Source organism: Cyclopterus lumpus, chromosome 21 (assembly GCF_009769545.1).
Source record: "Cyclopterus lumpus isolate fCycLum1 chromosome 21, fCycLum1.pri, whole genome shotgun sequence".
In the NCBI taxonomy this organism is placed as follows: Eukaryota; Metazoa; Chordata; class Actinopteri; order Perciformes; family Cyclopteridae; genus Cyclopterus; species Cyclopterus lumpus.
The window spans coordinates 14023837-14043935 of NC_046986.1; the positions used below are offsets into that span (position 1 = coordinate 14023837).

The following is a 20099-nucleotide window of genomic DNA, read 5'->3' on the forward strand; positions in this document are numbered from 1 at the left end:
GATCTCATAATTATGTAGCCCACGTTTTAGTAACAGTTATGGTTAGATTTTCTCATAATGATGAGTCTTCATAATTACAAGATACCAACGTCCTAATCGTGAGATCTTTATCTGAATCATATTACTAGTATTATATCTTGTAAATACACTAAGTCACAATAACTGAATGTGGTTTTCTTTGATGATTGCATAGCACTTTCATTGAATAGCAACAACTAAAACTTTAATTTAATTTCACAAACAGCTAAAATAACAGCTGGTGCAGTTGCTTTAAGTGGCTGCTATTACTCACCCAGTGTCAGTGAAAGAGGGGCAGAAGAGCCCAACGCTTGAGATTTGACAGGAAAAAGAGGACTCTCTTGTTTCTTTTCAACTCTATGAATCCTTGAACCATTGACATGGCGTCTGAAAACTCAAAAAGTAGCAGGAATCATGGAAGATTTAGGGCCAACAACAAGCTGATGAACAAAATGTTAGTCCAACTGCCGTTAGCATAACTAATAAAATGTGTTAAGTATAACAACAACACAGACGTCATTCAAAACATGTGTATACAAGTGATAAATGTTAGGTACATTTTAATATTGAGACAGTAAACTTGGCCCTTACATAAGATTTACAAAAGAAGCATACATATGTACTCCTTTACACAGAATGACACACAATAATATGAATCAGTAAAATACATCAACTTTGCAGCTATTTTTCAAAGTATTGGCACAATTCAACAACTGGTATTTCGCAATGCCATTTTCATACATTTCTTAAATCCTTTATGTGTTTCATCTAGATTACAACATTTCCAACGGATCATGAAGGTATCATTTTGGATCGTTTGACCCTTCTGATTTACAGTCTACAGCATCAAAGGGAAAAATCATTGACAGAAATATATTTTTTCATTCTTGATGTTTTACTACTAGATTTTTGCAATTCAAAAATAGTGGAGGAAGGATTCAGGTCCTTTCCTTAAATAAAAGTAGCAATATAAAAATACTTTGCTACTAATACATCCTGTATTTGAGTACGTATGACTAGCAAAACTCAGACAAAAAAAAATACAAGCAGTCTATGTAAAAAAGCATACATTATCATAGTTTTGTACTATTATAATATATTTAAGATATATTTCCATTGCTGATGCATTTATGCATAAGTTGCATTTTACTGTATATATTTTACAACTGTATCTTACTGGATGGTATTTTTAACAGAATTAGTAGATTTCAGAAAGACCAGGACCCACACAGCTATTTTAGTCAACACATCAAGCTTGTTAGAGAATGTAATGAACTAATTTAGAGGTAACAATTTCTTATTTGTACCTGTTTGAGGAATGAGGGTGGCAGAAATTAATGAATTAAACAAATACATTTTGTTATTGTATTTGAATATATTACTTGAATCTAACAGTTTTCCAGCTGCTGAATTCTGAATCAATGCACATGGAAAGCAGAAATCAAGCATTTACAAAGCTGTATATAATATGTATATATTAGTGAAGATATAATGTACACAACATAAAAACAAAACATTTCACATACATCTGAGGTGTAACTAGTTTAATAATAATAATAATATTTCAAGCTTCAGGGGCAGCTTGCGTCCATGTTGATTTCTAAGTGTCTTATCTTCACCTCAGCAGAGCCCTGGTCTTCTGGTTTGAGCTTCAGTACCATCTTCTTCTTCAGACTGTTGTACTTGAGGTGCTTTGCACCACTGAGCTGCTCTAAGCCAGATGTGTGCTGCTCTCTGCCTGAATACAGCCTGACCAGCTCCCAGGTTGAACAAAGTGCCCGACATGTACAAGTTGATGACAGTGGAATCGGTATATGTATAACCGATCTTTATGAACTTGCCCCCAGGAATAGAACTGCAGATAGTCCAAAAAGCACAGAACGCATACAGAACTCCCTGTAGGATGCCAGTGACAGTGACCCTCAACTGATTCCTTATCTGTGGACAGGACAGACTTTGTCCATTTGCTACCATACGACGCATGTGTCCACACAGGTAGAGTATAGTAGAACCACTGGAGATCAACATAACACACAGACAGAAAACAAAGTGGGCCTTCAGTATAATAAAAACAATGAGGAACATATTTTGACGAAAATATTCAAAAAAGATTTTTTCAGTCATGTGATGAACCTCTGTGGAAAGGTTGCTGGATCCAAATCCATGATGATCAATAGTTAATAAAAAGATGGTAGTAAAGTCAAACAAACTGTAAATTCTCTCAGTAAACCAAATGCAGTAGATGATGGATTTGACATTCTTCTTAATCCAGATGAAGAAAGCTCTCTTTGCAGGTACAATCTGGCAGCAGTAGAAGAAGTTCAGCCAGACAGAGGAGGTCATACTAGTGTACATACTGCAGACCATCACCACATAGAATAAATAGTAAGGGTTGACGATGTTAGAAAAGTCCACCACAATAACTGACACCTTGTAAGTTATTGTACAGCAAACCAAGCACCCCAGGAGAAGCTTCAGAGGTTGCTTGATCTGTTCTCCGGGAAGTGGAAAGACCATACAAAACGTGTAAAATGCAGCAGTCACGATGTTAAAAAAAACAAAAGGCCCATTACTTAGGGCATATGTTTGAAAGTCCATCTTTAATCTGTTTGCTGTTTCTGTTTTGGTGTCTTCTTCCCTTGTTGAGAGCTCACAAATAATGCTAGTAAGGCTCTCCAACTCTATTCAATGTCCCAAATCAGAGGTATTTGCATCTAATGCAAATCAGGATATTTAAATAGATCATATTCTTGGGAAATTGCCAAGAAAAAGGAATAGATACATTACTTTTATTTCATGGGTTGATAACTATTTTACAACATGACTATTTGTGATTTTCTTTACAAAGTTGGTTTTGGTGATGCACATCGACTCCTGGGAGTTTCTGGACATGCTTGGATGCTTGGATGCTTCAACTTCAAAGTCAATTTACCCACCCACAACTACGACCACACCCTGGACTCGGTCTGCTCCATAGGACTCACCATCAATCACCTCTCTGGCTCTGACCTCACCATCTCCTCCGTAATATCCAGTCCATCTGCCCCTCATCCCTGTCAGCTTGTCTCATTGAAAAACTGTGCACCATCCAGCCCTCGTTTAGCCCCTCCCCCACAGACCTGGTCAACCTCTACACACTGTCCTCCTGCCTCGATAGACCTTTTCTGTCTAAAATACTGGAAGGCACCGTTGCCAACCAACTCAAAACCTACCTGGACTCTAACCAACTGTATGAACCATTTCAATCTGGATTCAGATCTCACCACAGCACAGAAACCGACCTAATCAAAGTCACCAATGACCTCATCCTCTCCTCTGATGGCCACTCCCTCAACATCCTCATCCTACTGGACTTCAGTGCAGCCTTTGACACCATCAACCACTCCATCCCCCTCTCCTGTCCTCCCTCCACATTACTGGCACAGCCCTCTCATGATTCAAGTCATACCTCTCCGACCGCCAACAGTTCATTATCATCAATAACTCCAAGTCTGACACAGCCCCAGTCCCTCAAGGTGTCCCCCAAGGTTCAGTACTCGGTCCCCTCCTCTTCATTCTCTACTTGCTCCCCCTTGGCTACATCATACGCCACCACGGTCTTCATTTCCGCTACAACGCTGTTGACACACAGCTTTACATCTCCAACAAATCCACCATCACCAACGGCCTCAAAGATATAAAGAACTGGATGCAAGCCAACTTCCTCAAACTCAACTCAACAGCAACAAATGCAAAATCCTCATTAACGGCCCCAAATCAGTCAACAACTCTCACCACAACTCTCTCCATAGATGGCACCTTTGTTCCTGCTTCCACACACATCTGTAACCTTGGTGTCATCTTGGATCCAAACCTCTTCTTCGAACGAGCACATCACAAAAAAGCACATCACAAAAAACAAAGAAGCACATCACAAAAACCGTCTTCTTTCATCGTAAAAACATGGCCTGTCTACGCCCATCCATCTCCTCTTCAGCCACTGTAACACTCATCCACGCCTTAATCACCTTTCAACTGGACTACTGCAACAGCATCTTTTACAGCACATCCACCAAAACCATCAACAAACTACAATACATCCAGAATGCAGCTGCTTGTCGGCTCTCCCACTCCGGCACCAGAGATCACATCACCCCAGTCCTCCAAAACCTCCACTGGCTCCCCACACAGCAATGAATCCAGTTCAAGATTCTCCTCATCACCTACAAAGCCCTTCACAACCTTGCTCCCTCATAACTTTCTGACCTCCTGCACCGACACCCTCCCGCATGCGACCTCCGATCTGCAGATGCCAACCTCCTTAACCCCCCTGCTCTGTCCCATCATCGGACCTGGGGGAACAAGGCCTTCTCCATTGCTGCCCCCTCCCTCTGGAACTCTCTCCTCAGCACCTCAGATATTCTCCGTCACTCACCACTTTCAAAACAGCACTTACAACTCATTGATTGGAATCAGCTTTTTAACCTGTGATGCTAGTTATGTATGTTTTTGTTTTCTTTCTTACTCTTATGTCATCTCTCTTGTTTATTGTTGCTTTTATTGTTTTGTTTTTACCATGTAAAGTGCCTTAAATACCTTTTAAAGTGATATACAAATGAAATGTATTACTACTATTATTATTATTATTATTGTTTAAACTTCAAAGAATGAGGAGGAGAAATATGGCTCAGATATGTATTTAGTGCTTATCGTAGATAAATAGATCTTACATGGCAATATTTCCAACACGTCATGAAGGTGAGATATTCAAGTTAATTTATTCAAGCATTTATGTGTATATGATTGATGAAACGGTATTATTATCATTCTTGATGTTTTGCCCTTTAATTTGCCCTTTAATGTACCTTTAATTTACCTTAAATGATGTTGAGGATTTGCCAGAAAAAAACATGAAATGAAGAATCAATGTGAGAAATGACTTCTATCCAATTTAAATCTCTTCTATATGTATGTACCTGTGTCTGTGTGTGTGTGTGTGTGTGTGTGTGTGCGTGCGTGTGTGCGTGTGTGCGTGCGTGCGTCCGTGCATGCGTCCGTGTGTGCGTGCGTGCGTCCGTGGATGCGTCCGTGTGTGCGTGCATGTTTGCTACGCAAATTGCCTCATGACAAACTCCCAAATAGGAAAGATATTAGCATATGTTCTGAATTCTGAATTCATGCATATAAAAACGGAAATCGAGTATTTGCCGAGCTGCGAATATAATATATAACAACGAGGAAGAAAAACTGCAGAAAAACTCCACATTTGAGGCTAGTAGGAAATATGCGTAAAGACCAGCAGAATATTTAACAACAGGTCGGTTATTTGTACAGCAAATCATCACAATGTTGAAAATAGCAACAGGCCGTGTGTCAGGCCACAGGTTAGAAGGTCCATTCTAATTGTTGAGTCTGGTGAAGACACAGTGTCGAAAACCGCTGGTCTGCAGATCCATCAGCCCGCTCAGGCTTCACCCTCTGAAGTCTGCTGTCCTTCGGAGAAGCCGCTGACTCAGCTGTTCATTACTGGGAAATGTGCACAGTACCTCTCCATTTGTCGGGGTTTTCTTCCCTTGTGGGGCTCTTACAGACAAAACATTTGAGATCCAAATCTGAGCAATGTAGCAAATCTGAGCTATTTGTATCACATGCAAATTAAAATATGCAAATAAAACATGTTTCTACGGATCCCATAAGGATAAGTATACAGTCATTTGTCCATGTTTTTATAATCATTTACAGCATGATTATTTGCAATGCACAGTTGCTTAAGGGGGAACTCCAGTGATTTAGTGTTGTACTTGTAGAGACTGTTGCGGTTCATTCTTTCTGACTCAAAATCCTCACTGTGTTTATCTGTTATTTTTAAAACGCTGAATATTTGTAGTGATTATATTATCTTATATCAATTAATTATTAGTAACAAATAGAAGAGATGGGATGTCAACTGAATTGTTACATTTTCAAGTACTGCAAAGAGAACCAACAGAAAAAGAAAAAAAATCCAAATTGGGCCTGTAGCCGCATCCTCATAGTAAAAACAGACTTCAGCATGTTTTAAATCATTTGACATAACATGCTACCCTTATTCACAAATAAATAATAAAGACTTGTGTTCAAACCAATCCTCCTGTTATAGGCATTGAGCATTCAGTAAATGTGCAATAACACTTTGTTGAAACTATTTTAACCTGTATAAAGTCAAACTCAAACTGTTAAATAATAGTACGTATTAAAGTGAAAGTATTATAAATGAAAAAGAAATATGACAAGGGAGTGTTAGAAAAACTGCTTTGCAAATCTTTTTATTTAAATAAGCACATCTGACTAAAACGCCAGAAACAACAGATGACATAAACACAAGGACAAAAAGAGTCACATAAAGATAATACTTCATGTCGGAAATAGCAAACTAATTATGATACAGCTTTACATTCTTTGCAGTCATTGACAGTTGTGATCCTTCTGGTAGTTAATTACTCCACACACACATACACACACCTCACAAACACCAATATTTAAGACCCACGTAATCTCTCTCTCTCTCTCACACACACACACACACACACACACACACACACAGAAGCCACAGGTCTATCCCTCTTCAGTCTGTCAGTGTGTATATAAGATGTCCAGTATGCTACATGTCAAGGACTTGGACATTGAGGGAATAAATACATGTTGGCATCAGAATTCAAAGTGTTTCATCAGTTTAAACAGAACTTTGTGCATCCTTCAGTGGTTTGTTATCATCTGGTTCCATCAATACTTCATTCTTAGACTAGTATCTAAGAAGAAACTGAATATTTTCAAATCACAGCAGTGGCACACACATTTTCATATTTCAGCACCAAAAGGATGTCAATGTTTTTGCATGTTCTAGTCGATTTGCTACACCACAGACATTTGCATTTGTTCTTAATCTGTGTTGTTTCTCTGCATTCCAGGCATTCAATAATTCACATTCCTGTCTGTGAGCACAGTGACTGAACCCAGTGAACCCCATATCTGCTTTTAATAATCATTGTGCATCAACGCTGTGCAGATTTTTCAAGCAGATCAGTTATCAGGCAGAAACAAGACTATGATTATTTACTGTCAGGAATTATCTACCTCAAGCACGTTTCGAGCGTCTGCGTATTGATTTTCATCCTATGGTGAGGAAGTGAGTCAGCAGCCACCTGTGAGGCAGGAAAAAAAAATGGAACGTCTTTGCCAACACCGCAGCAATGAAATGTGTGAGATAAAGTAAATGAGCTAAAACATGCAAAATACTGAAATGGTCACACAATGGCACTCAGGAAACATTTTACTTGCAAAAAATGTGCACTTACATAATATGCACACACACACACATACACACACACACACACACACACACACTGCATTTACATAGTTAAGTGTGCAGCCCTACATATGATCAACTGGGCTCTAAGTGTGACAGAAAAACATCATATCAGATCACACAATTTATAATATAAGAGACAGTAAGTTTCTGTGTGTGTGTGTGTGTGTGTGTGTGTGTGTGCGTGTGTGTTCTTTTAAGGTGGCGCAGTTAGAAGTAGTCTCGTCTTCGTGAATCGTCACTGATGAAGGAAGGGTTCCACTGGGCGGGGTAGATGCACGAATGTCGAGAACCCGGCAGGCCCGTGAACGGATACAGGCCATTTCTCTCGAGGTCTGAGTTACGCAACGCAGGCTGAGGAAAAGAGCACAGAAAGAGAGAAAATGTGTAAGAGGCATTGAACGGGTTCTTCTCTACCAATATAGTAGTAGTAAAGATTCATCAGCTCTAATTAAACAAACAAATGTGTCCCTTAATAAAGACAAATCAAGCAGTGGGAGATGAAACCAGAGTTGCGTTGTATGTCTCCTTACAGAGTAGTAAATGTCAGTCATCTGCAGCAGGTTCTTGGTGCTGCCGTTCTCTTGCATCTCTATGGTCTCCCTGCCCCACTCTGTGGATATGCGGTTATTTTTGGGGAAGTCTGCGTATGGGGACATCTGCAGGTCTCCACTCTTGAAGATGATCTTGTTGATGTCATTCTTGTCTTTCCTTTGAGATCAAACATTTCAAAAAAGTCAAACCTGCCAATTGTCACCAGCATTTTTCCATTCACCAAACCACTGAAAGTAAAGGAACTGTGTGTTGTGGTTCCTTGGATAAACTGATCCTTTAAGTTACTAAATGTTCGGCCAAAAGATAATTGCACTTGTTGTATAGTAGGATTCCTTGTTTGGTATTCATCGAACAACTAATATTGTAGAGCAAGACAGATTACTGCATTAGTATCAAGGAAATGTCAGTTTTAGACTTGAAGATGAATTACACTGCAAACCAAGAGTTTAGTTACTACGTTTTGTACTAAAAACAACATAAGTCTTACTTGCAACAGGTGACAATGAGAGCAATGATGAGCATGAGGAGCAGAGCGCCTCCTGCAGGTGACACCACGATTGCGATCAGCTTGTAAACTGCAACGTCAAATAACAACACATTAAATGCTACACTTTAAAAAAACAACGTAAAGATCATAAGAGCAAATTTGTATTTAGTTCACACAATATATATCTTACATTGAAGATAAATGTTTTATAGTATGCCTGTTCAATGCCTGATTTTTAAGGTCACTTACAGTTTCCACAGTTGAATCCTCCAAATCCAAACATGCACCTGAAAAGTAGAACCAGAATCTGCAGTCAGAAAGTGAAGTAAAATCTCTTTATCAATTCTGTTTGGAAAAATGTAATCAAGTTGAACTTACGGAACACAGGTGCCATTTTCCAGCTTGTAGCCATCGCCACATTCTGAAATAAGATATTTTGTTCAGAAAGAGTCCAATTGCACAGTTTGGTAAAAGCATTTTCAAGCCAATATTGTTTTTCTGATATGCTTTGATCTTAGTTTCTATGAGTTTCATGTGAAATATTCGTGTACATTTTGTTTTGAAAACACTTACGTTGTCGTCATTTTAATCAGGTTAATTAAATCTTTCATCATATTATAATATGCACCTTTTCTTGTCATTGTTGTATTCAGTCATTTAAAAAGAAAACAAACACACACCCACACACACACACACACACACCCACACACACACACACACACACACACACACACACACACATGCACTCACAGAAAGTAGACATGCACACACTTAGCTCACCTAAGCAGGACAGGTCATCGGGGTCGTGTTTGTAGTAACCTTGAAGACACCGGCAGTTGGCTGTGCCGCTGTTGTCGGTGCAGGTGGAGCGCTCTGCATCACACTGAGTCTTCTGGGCCACACACAGACTTTCCACTGGAACACAGTGTGGACACAATTAATTAATTAATATGGTCATAAAGCACAGAAGAAGCTGCCTTGTTTGCTTCAACTGGCTATTAGGTTTCATCTCAAGTGGAAGTCAGATGTTATTAAAAGAAGCAACAACCATCTTGCATAAAGGGCTTCTGTATGTGTGAGCTCATAGTGATCTTATTGTCGTGAGGTATGGTATTGTACACTTGTGCTTTGCTGTTATGGAAAGATTCTTTGAAGCAGTTGTGAAATGTAGCAGCTGGATGTTGAAGATTTTGAGTGATGTAATGATGTAACTGTGGGAGCTGTTTGTGGCTAAATGGTGCCCTCTAGTGTCTGTAAACACATTGACAGCTACATTTGGTAATCTGTCCTCAATTACATTCAAAGTAGGCCAGTTAAAAACTGTATTAAATTTGTCTAAAATGGGCAAAAGTAAACCTGATAATTACAATCAATCAGTAGCTTTCATGCCGTATTACCGTGGTAACTGAGCTGGTGGTGCAGGACCATCCGACAGTGGGCCACTGCGGAGCTGCAGTTGCTGAGCGACATCTGGATGCTGTTGTAGACCTCTGTGCCCGTCACATCGGTGGTAATGGAAAACATGTTGACAGCTGAGATACGAACCCCGTCCTCTCCTCTGTGGGGAAGAGATCAGAGGTCAGTACACAGGTAATGTTGCATCATTTAATACAAAAATGTGATGGCTGGAGTGGTAAATATAATTATAACCACTTTGTACTTTTAAGATTTTGATAATGATAAGAACGATCACAATTACATGTATTTGAACAGGCCAAAATCACAAATGTTGGGCTGTACAAAAAGGGCTTTACAATCTGTACAGCATACAACATCCTCTATCCCAGGAGCCTCGCGTCAGAAAAGGAAAAACTCCCCAAAAAAGCCCCTTTAACAGGGAAACAAAAGAGACTTCCGGTAGAGCAACAGAGGTGGGATCCCTTTCCCAGGATGCCCAGAAGTGCTATAAATGCCATTTGACCAGAATGAACAACTTGATAGAATAACATAAACTGAATGGACTTCACGTCTCATAGGGTCCATTGGACCTGGCTGTGAGGTGGGCCGGCCTCCTGCCATGGCCCTGCTGATGCGCCCCGCCCCCCCCTCGTCTCTACCTCCTTCTGTTTCATGGATTGTGGAGGTCTGGATCATGGTCCATGCCTACTATGAATTATTCATACATGTCTGTCATATTCATTGAATGTGTTGTAACTCTGTAATGCTGTTCATTCTGTACACGTGACATCTATTGCTTCTGTCCATCCGGGGAGAGGGATCCACCTCTGATGCTCTCCTGAAGGTTTCTTCCCTTTTTTCCCTGTGAAAGTTTTTTTTTCTATTTTTTGGGGAGTTTTTCCTGATGTGAGGTCCTGGGACAGGGATGTCGTATGTGTACAGATTGTAAAGCCCTCTGAGACAAATTTGTAATTTGTGATATTGGGCTATACAAAATAAACTGAATTGAATTGAATGGTTTAGTGATGGCAAGGACTTACTTCTTAATCAGCGTTGAGCGGCTGTACCCTCGGAGGACTGACAAAGAAGCATTGAGCTGAGGTGGGGACAGGAAGAGAGTGTGTGTGGAAGACGTAATACACATAAGCCCACTTGAGTATTTCTCAGAAATGAGCAGAGACAATGCAGTGATGTGGACTGCCTCTCACCAGCTGGATGATCTCCCTCTGGATCTCATGCATGGTGGCGCTCTTGAAGATAACAGGGTCATGTGGCAGTCTGTTAACACTGAAGGTTCCCAGAAACGCCTTTGCTGTGGAAGAGAAATATACTGTCAGTAAATCAAAAGAGGGCCCTAAGGGAAACAACTGAGAGTTCACGTCTACATTTTGTTTGCATATTTCCGTCATCCGTGATTGAATTGTTGTTTTTTGGTTATGTATTAAAGGGGTTTTACCTCTGGTGCACGTGCGTCCATCCTCCAGGTCAAACCCGAGCGGACATTCACAGCTAAAGGAACCTCGTGTGTTGACACACTTGGACCCGACGGGGCAGGGGTCCCTCTCACACTCGTCCACATCTGGACACACAAGTACATGCTGGTATTACAATACAATTCCGATACAAGCCTTTACTGACAACGAATACCTGAATATGTATCTTAATCCTCAGCACTATATGGAGAAAAAAATGACATTTTCAATTTGCTTGGGTACATTGAAACACAAAAGTTAAAGTAGCATGCATGCAAGTTAAAGTAGCTCCTCCTCCTTCCTCTCTCCTCCTCCTCCTCCTCCTCCACACACATGTCACTTTAACATGCACTTTAACTTAAACACACGTCACATGTAACATACACTTTAACTTAAACACACGTGTCACTTGAAACACACACCTAAACACTTAAACGTTATTTGTTGTCCGAGCACTTTATCTTACACTTAATACACACATTGCACTGTTGCTGTCGTGTTGATTGTTGTTTGTCATGTCTAATGTTGCACCTTCCGCCAAAACAAAAAAAATTCCTCATTTGTGTAAACATTCCTGGCAATAAACGGTTTCTGATTCTGATACTGACAATGTGGTTGTTGTTGGAGAGGAGGGAAGCTCACCCTGGTTGCAGGTTGGTCCTGTCCATGCCTGCTGACAGTGGCAGGTGAATTGATGCCCCTTATAGCTCACACACATCCCTCCGTTCATACAAGGGTTTGACACGCAAGGGTTTCCTGGAGTTCAGAGAGGAGATAAGGTATTTTTGACCATAAAACAGAAAAAATCGAACCAATTATTTGGCGCAAACATTCATCACGTCTTATCAATCTCATAATGTGAATTGTTTGTAATGCACATTTTCACACCGGAGCTAAGTCAGGTATTTCTATCTATTTTTTTGTAATAGCTGTGCTTCTTTTACATTTTTTTTATATTATATGAAGCTTTAATCGGTCATCAAATATGTCATGTGATCTGGAAGTGTAATGCTTTTTTGGTTTACAGCTACAAGAGTCACACTTTGTTGCTGTGAAAACAGAATGTCAAGGAGGTTCACTTTAAATGAAGGAAGAGTGTAAACCACTGACTTGGGGGTGTTGGTGCCTTGGTGGGTGGTGTCGTGCCCACCAGCTCTGTAGTTCCTCTCTCCGTCTGTCTCCCTGTGGTCTGCAGCGGCGCCGTGCTCTTGGTTGGGGAGCTCTGGGCGTAGGCGGTTGTGACGTGCGGGCTACGAGTCGTGGCGATTCCTGGAGTGCCTGTGCTTGTTTCTGTCTGCAGATTGGTGGCGTTTGTGGGGTTAGCCATCCAAGTTGAGGGCTCTGGAGTTTGGCTGGGTGACGCGCGGTGAGTAGGGTGCGCTGCAGTAGTCAGAAGGGCCAAGGTAGAGGATGTGGAGGAGGATGTTGTGTGAGGGATGGTGGCCTCGGTAAGTGACCCTGGGGTGGAGCTGCTAGCCGAGCTGCTAGCCAAGCTGCTAGCCGAGCTGATGAACATGGAGGGTGAGGTTGTAGGTACGAGAGGAGGGGTGGTGGGGTTGGTGGTGGACGCAGTGGCTTTGAAAGTTATTTCCTCTGTTATCTGTGATCTGTTAGAGATAACTTTTTTTATTCAAATGTATTACAGGCTGACAATAATTGAAAAGAGCATTTGCAACGGTGTTCATCTTCACAACATCAGGACTGACATATCGACATAGAGAAGGCTTTAGTGTCAGCCGTTTCATGCATTGCATATTTCTAAATAATAACAACATATTTTATAGCAATACTAATAAATTATACTATGTGCTGCTGTGCTTGCGCAACAACGTAATACTTTTCCATAAACCATTATCCTATTTTCTATTTGATTATTGTAAAAACGTACCTTTCAGTTACAGTGACAGGTGTGCTGGTGAGGAAGACCTCGGTAACCAGCACTGGTGTGTCTGTCAGAGAGTTGTCTACTTCAGATGTACTGCTGCTGACTGCTGGTGTTGCTGTGGTCAGACCCACGCCCACGCTGTCCTCACTGGTCTGGGATGAAACCCCCTCAGTACCCTCCTGGTTCTGTGTGCTGGATCTGTGAGCTATGGTGGAGGACTCAGTGGCTGTTGTAACACTAGATGCCGACCCCTGCTCCGTCCATGAGATGTTAGTGGGGCCTTGTGCAGGTGAAGTGACAGTAGGTATGGAGGTAAAGGACACTTCAGATTGGTCAGTGCTGGGCTGAGTCACTCTGAGAGGTGGTGTTGAGTCTGAGGTCTCCTCTGATGTTGAGGTGTATTGATGATGGGTGGCATTAGGTTGTCCGGTTAAACCTTGGGTTCCTCTGGACCTCCCTGTGCTCCCTGTCTCTGGAAATATCCCCTTAAAGGAGTGGAACATGTGTTGGTCTGTTGTGTCTCTACTGTCGGTCCTGGTGGACGGGGCGCTCTGAGTATAGTCCTCAGTGTCTGTAGACCGAGCAGAAATACCCCAGGTGGAAGGGGGCTGATGGGAGTTTGAGTCCTCTGTAAAGGCGGAGGAGGTGCTGTTGCTGGAGGAGGAGGTGACGGACAGCAGGGTCCTCTCCCCGGCGCGGCTGATGGTGGTGGAAGTGTCGGTGCTGTCGGTGTGGACGGCTGCGTGGGACGTCAAGGCTGTGGCATCTCCTAGTCGGAGGGTGGTGTCTGGACTGTCCTGTGGGAGTCTGGCCTCCTCTGTCGACATCCAGGAACTAGCCTCCCAGGACCCAGCAGGGGAGGAGTCCGAGACCTGGTCTGTGTTAGTAATGTTCTTTTGGTCCTTGCTGCTACTGCTACTACTACTACTGATACCACTACTACCACTACTACTGATACCACTACTACTACTACTACTACTACTACTACCGCTACTACTACTGATACTACTACTACTACTGATACCACTACTACTACTACTACTGCTGATACCACTACTACTCCTACTACTACTACTGATACCACTACTACTACTACTGCTGATACCACTACTACTACTACTACTACTACTACTACTACCACTACTACTACTACTACTACTACTACTACTGCTGCTGCCACTATTACTACTAATACTACTACTGCTGCTGCCACTATTACTACTACTAATACTACTACTACTACTACTACTACTACTACTACTGCTGCTGCTGCTGCTCTCAGTCATGGCTACAACAAAGGTGGAGGTCAGTGGTTCAGTAGACTGACTAAAGTCCGCTAGTGACCCGCTGCTTGTTTCTGTGAAGGTTTTTATCTTTTCAGTGTCTGTGGAAATAGAAAAAGAAAAAAAAAGAAATAACATTATCAAGAAATAATTAGTGCCAATATTTCTCAGACGGGATGCTTTTTTATATCACTGTACATTGAAAATGTTTGACTCAAGTGGGGGCGATGGCATTTTTAAAAACTATTTTCAAACACTTTATACACCAAACAACAATTGACATTTTAACTGGTCGGATATAAACTCCTTTAACTTGTAATAAAATAGTCATAATTACACAAGGAATTGTTCATGTGTTTTCAATGTAGCTATGTCCGCAAATCAGAGATCGTTGAGATCTCAGAAGGCCAATAGCAATACGGGCCATCTAACTCACTGTTATGTTGTATATTTGTATTAAGTTGTATATTTGTATACTGTATTGTATTGTATTGTGTTGTATATTTGTATTAAGTTGTATATGTGTATACTGTATTGTATTGTATTGTGTTGTATATTTTGTGTAAGCACACTGAGAGTCACCTTACCAAGTCAAATTCCTTGTTTGTGCAAACTTACTTGGCCAATTAAACCTGATTCTGATTCTGATTCTGATTCTGATGTGAACCAGGTAACTTAGTGCCAAGGCTGATGTTAAGTTCTTCAAAAGATACTACTAAACAATATCTGTGGTCTAGTTGTTTCTGTACTTTCATTTCCAAAATGTTCGATATTGTGGCTCACAACCAGCTGTGGCCACCAGAGGCTGTGTCTGGCCGGACAGACTGGGGAACAGGGGAAGATGTGGTGAGAAGTAACATTGCTTGCTGCAGAGGCAATGCATTTTGGGTGGAGAACAATTGGAAGCCCGGCTTGTAAGCTTGAACAAAGGCTTGAGGTACTAAATATGGCAGTGATGGCCTCCCTTGGGAATTGGCCATTTCCTTCCTAAAGCTTAGTGAGCACAAGGCACTGGCAGACAACTGTCACCATGTGTCAGAGGAGAGTTGTTTTTTTTTAACCTGGCACAGAATTGTTGTTAAATCATGAAAAGGCACCCACACATTAGTTCAGCACAGAAGTGAAGTATCAGAAAAAAGAATGCTGATATAAAACAGAGTTTGTTGTTTTAGAGACAGATTTATTTCCCTCTGACAGTTGATAGTGGAGATAAAAAACAAAGACTAGATAGCGATGATGACATGCAAACAAAGGTCACCAATAGGAATCAACCTAGAGTTGTTGCAATTAGACAGTGTGGGATGCCTCAAAACTGTTTTAAAACTCTGTCTAAAGTGTAAATAAAGCTGTATTGTTGGTTGTAAAACAGTATACAGTTGTATACCAACTAATTACTTTAAAGCTGCCTTCAAAGTGAAAAAAGCTGTCATGACAACATTGACATATGTTTTTTTTATTTCCCCCATCCAGCTGACATTAGCATTCAATTGGACATGTATTAGTCTCATATTTACTCTCATGTTGTCCTTGTGCTCCATTCTGTCCACAAGCTAACTTTGTCTCACATTTGTTTGATGCAGAGCAAGTTGTGTATAGTAGCAGTTTCTTTCTGCTGTAATAATAATAATGGAAATAAACCCGCCATGAGAGCGGTGAGAATTAATTGAGATCGTGGGCCATAAAAACAACATAATGAGCTGGGAGATGCTAAAATGCATCATAGAGCTGAGGTGAAATGCAGAGTTGGGTGATAATTATCTGTGGATTCATCACTATTTCTGACTTTAAAATAATAATAATAATAATAATAATAATAATAACTTTATTTATATAGCACCTTTAAAAACAGGGTTTACAAAGTGCTCTACATAGAAGCAAGGCAAATCATAACGTCAATACAAGTAAACATTTCAGAAAATACAGGAGGCAAAGGAGACCATGCCATATAGGTAATGAACACAAGAATGGAATAGAAAAATACAATTACAAAATAAAGCAGAACAGACAAACTAAAATAGGGAAACCAAAGAACTGCATAAAAGGACGACATCACTTAAAAGCAGTTCTATAAAAATGGGTTTTAAGAAGTGATTTAAAAGAAGTTGTAAGAGCCATTTTGTGTATTTGTTTATGTTGGACCTCCCACCACTGGGGGGCGCAATATATAATTAGCAGAGCATTGGGGACAGCATGGTGCTCGTTTTGAAGGAAGCAAACAGTTTTTTGACCGTCTTGTGTGACTGAGGCTGTGCCAGAGAGGTAGATGTTTATGGTTTATTTTATGATTTAATATATGCAAGTAAGTTTTGGGCTGCACGGTGGTGTAGTGGCTAGCACTGTCGCCTCACAGCAAGAGGGCCGTGGGTTCAATTCCCGGTCGGAGCGGTCCTTCTGTGTGGAGTTTGCATGTTCTCCCCGTGGCAGCGTGGGTTCTCTCCGGGCTCTCCGGCTTCCTCCCACAGTCCAAAAACATGCTGCAGGTTAATTGATCTCTAAATGTCCCATAGGTGTGAATGTGAGAGTGAATGGTTGTATGTCCCTACATGTGCCCTCGATGGACTGGCGGCCTGTCCAGGGTGTCCCCTGCCTTCGCCCTATGTCAGCTGGGATAGGCTCCAGCGCCCCCGCGACCCTAATGAGGATAAGCGGTATTGAAAATGGATGGATGGATGGAAGTAAGTTTTGACAATGAGATGATTTTTGGTTTTTGGTAATAATAAATATGATGGACCTCACAACTGGACAGTGTCATCAATCGAACGCGTCAGGAACAATCGTCAAGCGAGCCCCAAGTAGGCCTTATTGTTGAATAGGCAACGGGGGCACTACAGAAGTTACTGATTCTGCAAGCCTTATCCCCTCAGGTAGGTCGTTCCAAAGTCGAGGGGCTCTAATGGCAAAAGCACGGTCACCCTTTGATTTAAGCCTTGACTTTGGAACGGCCAGAAGGGCCTTGAAGGGCCTTGAAGGGCCCACCTGAGGATCTAAGGCTGCGAGCTGGCTCATATGGGGCTAACATTTCAACGATGTAGCTTGGGGCCAGACCCAGGCGTGCTTTAATAGTGATCAGCAAAATCTTAAAATCAATTCTAAAACGAACAGGGATCAAGTGGAGAGAGGCCAGGACTGTGAAGCTGTCTGTTAAAACCAGTCAGAAGCCGAGCTGCTGCATTCTGGACTAGTTGGAGGCGGGAGATGGATTTTTGATTTATGCCGGAAAGGAGGGAATTGCAGTAGTCGAGTCTGGAGAAAATGAGTGCATGAATGACTTTTTCCAGGTCTGAGCGTGACAGTATGGGTTTGATTTTTTAGATTATTCTTAATTGACATTTTTTTGATCTGTGATTAAAAGTTTAATTGAGAGTCAAACATTACACCCACATTTCTGGCAACAGCTTTTAAATAAGCAGCCAGGGGACCAAGTTCACTCTTGATGAGACTGGTGTTATTGTTTGGCGAACTGAATAATATGACTTCTGATTTGGAGTTATTGAGCTAAAGAAAATGTTGTGCTATCCAGCAGTTAACATCAGAGAGACAATCTAAGACTCTGGGTCACCAGGTATCAGTGGAAGGTATATCTGTGTTTCGTCTGCATAGCAATGAAAAGATACATTGTGTTGCTGGAGTATTTGGCCGAGTGGAAGCATGCAGATAGAAAATAAAAGTGGACCTAAATTTAAACCTTGTTGTACACCACAGGTAATGTGAGTCGTGGAAGACGAGTGATTACCTACGGTGACTGAATACAATCTTTCTAAAAGGTAAGAATAAAACCAGCCAAGTGCAGTGTCCTTGATGTCAACCCATGTTTTGAGGCGATCGATTAAAATGGCGTGATCTACAGTATCAAAAGCTAAGGTCTAAAATAATTAAAACTGCGGTCTCCCCCCTGTCTGCTGCTAAAAGGAATTCATTAGTTACCTTGAGGAGGGCAGTTTCTGTGCTATGAAGTGCTCTAAAACCTGACTGAAATTTCTCAAATGTTATTATGATTCATAAACTCTAGGAGTTGGGTTGAGACCACTTTTTCTAAAACTTTTGATAAAAATGGAAGTTTTGAAATTGGCCTAAAATTGGAAACAACAGAAGGATCAAGCTTAGGTTTCTTTAAAAGAGGTTGTACGATTGCATGTTTAAAAATCGATGGGAAAGTACCACTTGCTAAGGAGCTATTTATAATTAATACAATACTGGGCCCTACAGTGCCAATAACCTCTTTGAGAAATTTAGTAGGAATAAAATCATGTGTGATACAAGTTGGGATAAAAAGGGCAATGATACAGGTTGAAAATGACTAAAATAGTTTTTAATGTCCCTACTGGCATGTAAAACGCGGGTTGGGGGTGTAATTTGTTGTCTTATTTAATTTACCTTATTATTAAAATAATGTAAACACTTCTCACACATCTATTGTGAGGCATCAATAAAATGACAGGGAGAGGGGTGTATGACCTTGTCTATGACCTTGAATAAGACTCTAGGGTTTGAATGATTGTCTAGAATTAAATTGGAGAAGAAAGAGGTTCTTGATTTTTTAATTGCCTTTTGATAGTTATTAATTGCTTCTTTCCAAATATCATAAAATACGTGTAGAACAGTTTTTTTCCATTTTCTTTCCTTTCTCCTAAAGTCTCTCTTAAGTTCTTTGGTGTATTCATTTAGCCAGGGCTGCTGTTTAACTTGTTAACCTTGAAGGGGCAACAGAGCCCAGGACATAACTAGTGTCTTAAAGTATCTGGTGCATGTGAGAGAAAAAGGTTTTTCTTCTAACCGAGAGGTTGTTTTTTTTCTCTGCCCATCAATGATGCTGTGCCGTCTGACAGCCTGTTACCTGGCCCACCGCCAGCAGCTCAGAACTGGAACAACAGCACTCAGAGGCTGAGATAGCGGTACTGGACAGCCTCCTGACAGCCAACACACACACAACCACCAGCAGCCCCCATTCAGAAACCAATGGAGGGGAGAGTTCAACTGCAGAACAGCCCCGTCCACTGGGAGTCTGTGAGGAGAACTGGGCCACTGGACTCTATTTTTCTCTCTCACTTCCTCTGCATGTGTCTCTCTCATTATTTCATTTTCTCTCTCTGGATAAAGTCCGGGCAACAAAACTCAGACAGGAACGTGGTGTTGGCAACAAGTGAGGGACACTCCCATATTCTCTGCTGTTTATCTCTCGGCTCTCAACTATTAACAGAGCTGTAATGTCGTCTTCACACATCTGTTGTACACCAGGAGCTCTGGGACTTGCATCTTAATGTCAGCAAATGCAGTGGTGTTATCATATTGATGAGGATGGACGCTGGAATGAGGTTGAGATTATATTGGTTGATGTTTTATTGCCTTCAGATCAAATAGGTCATTTGTTGCTGTGTAAATTTGTAATATTCAGTGACTAAATATTGAGCTGGATTTGTCACCTGATGACTGTGACCCGAAGACCTGGTTCGGAACAGGAAAGGTGAATCTGGGTGAGGACATTAAAGCATATCCACTTTATCCTTCTTCAGAAGGAGCATTTTACCCTCACATTGTCTATCCTGAATAGTTCTGGGCAGCTACCAGTCTGAATGCATCAGGCGTGACGGAAACCAAGCAAAAATCTCACAGGACAAAAACTAAATCTTCACAATGGCCGATTTAAGTCATCCCTGACATCGCTGTTAACTTGTAGGAA

At 41.2% G+C, this 20099-nt stretch overlaps 2 protein-coding genes across 2 annotated transcripts; both read right to left on the reverse strand.

The window, feature by feature from the left end:
- Positions 1-1638: 1638 nt before the first annotated feature.
- LOC117750588 (taste receptor type 2 member 119-like) lies at positions 1639-2616 on the reverse strand. Its single transcript, XM_034561852.1, has one exon. It carries the CDS (start codon positions 2614-2616, stop codon positions 1639-1641), a length of 978 nt encoding a protein of 325 aa, XP_034417743.1.
- Positions 2617-7058: 4442 nt separating this feature from the next.
- heg1 (heart development protein with EGF-like domains 1) lies at positions 7059-14142 on the reverse strand. Its single transcript, XM_034562497.1, has 13 exons — positions 13143-14142; positions 12365-12861; positions 11897-12010; positions 11239-11361; positions 10991-11094; positions 10823-10878; positions 9782-9942; positions 9165-9299; positions 8763-8805; positions 8634-8671; positions 8385-8472; positions 7876-8053; positions 7059-7696 (listed from the first exon to the last, which is right to left on the reverse strand). The coding sequence occupies exons 1-13, from the start codon at positions 13964-13966 to the stop codon at positions 7553-7555; spliced, it is 2505 nt and encodes an 834-aa protein (XP_034418388.1). The 5' UTR covers positions 13967-14142; the 3' UTR covers positions 7059-7552.
- Between the last annotated feature and the right edge of the window lie 5957 nt (positions 14143-20099).

Excerpts from the sequence above, each read along its gene's own strand:
- LOC117750588 (XM_034561852.1), bottom strand. The coding sequence starts at position 2,616 with ATGGACTTTCAAACATATGCCCTAAGTAATGGGCCTTTTGTTTTTTTT.
- heg1 (XM_034562497.1), bottom strand. The coding sequence starts at position 13,966 with ATGTCGACAGAGGAGGCCAGACTCCCACAGGACAGTCCAGACACCACC. Across the intron at positions 12,011-12,364 it reads CAAGGCACCAACACCCCCAA|GAAACCCTTGCGTGTCAAAC; the intron begins GTCAGTGGTTTA and ends TCTGAACTCCAG. Across the intron at positions 8,473-8,633 it reads AGGATTCAACTGTGGAAACT|TTTACAAGCTGATCGCAATC; the intron begins GTAAGTGACCTT and ends TTGACGTTGCAG.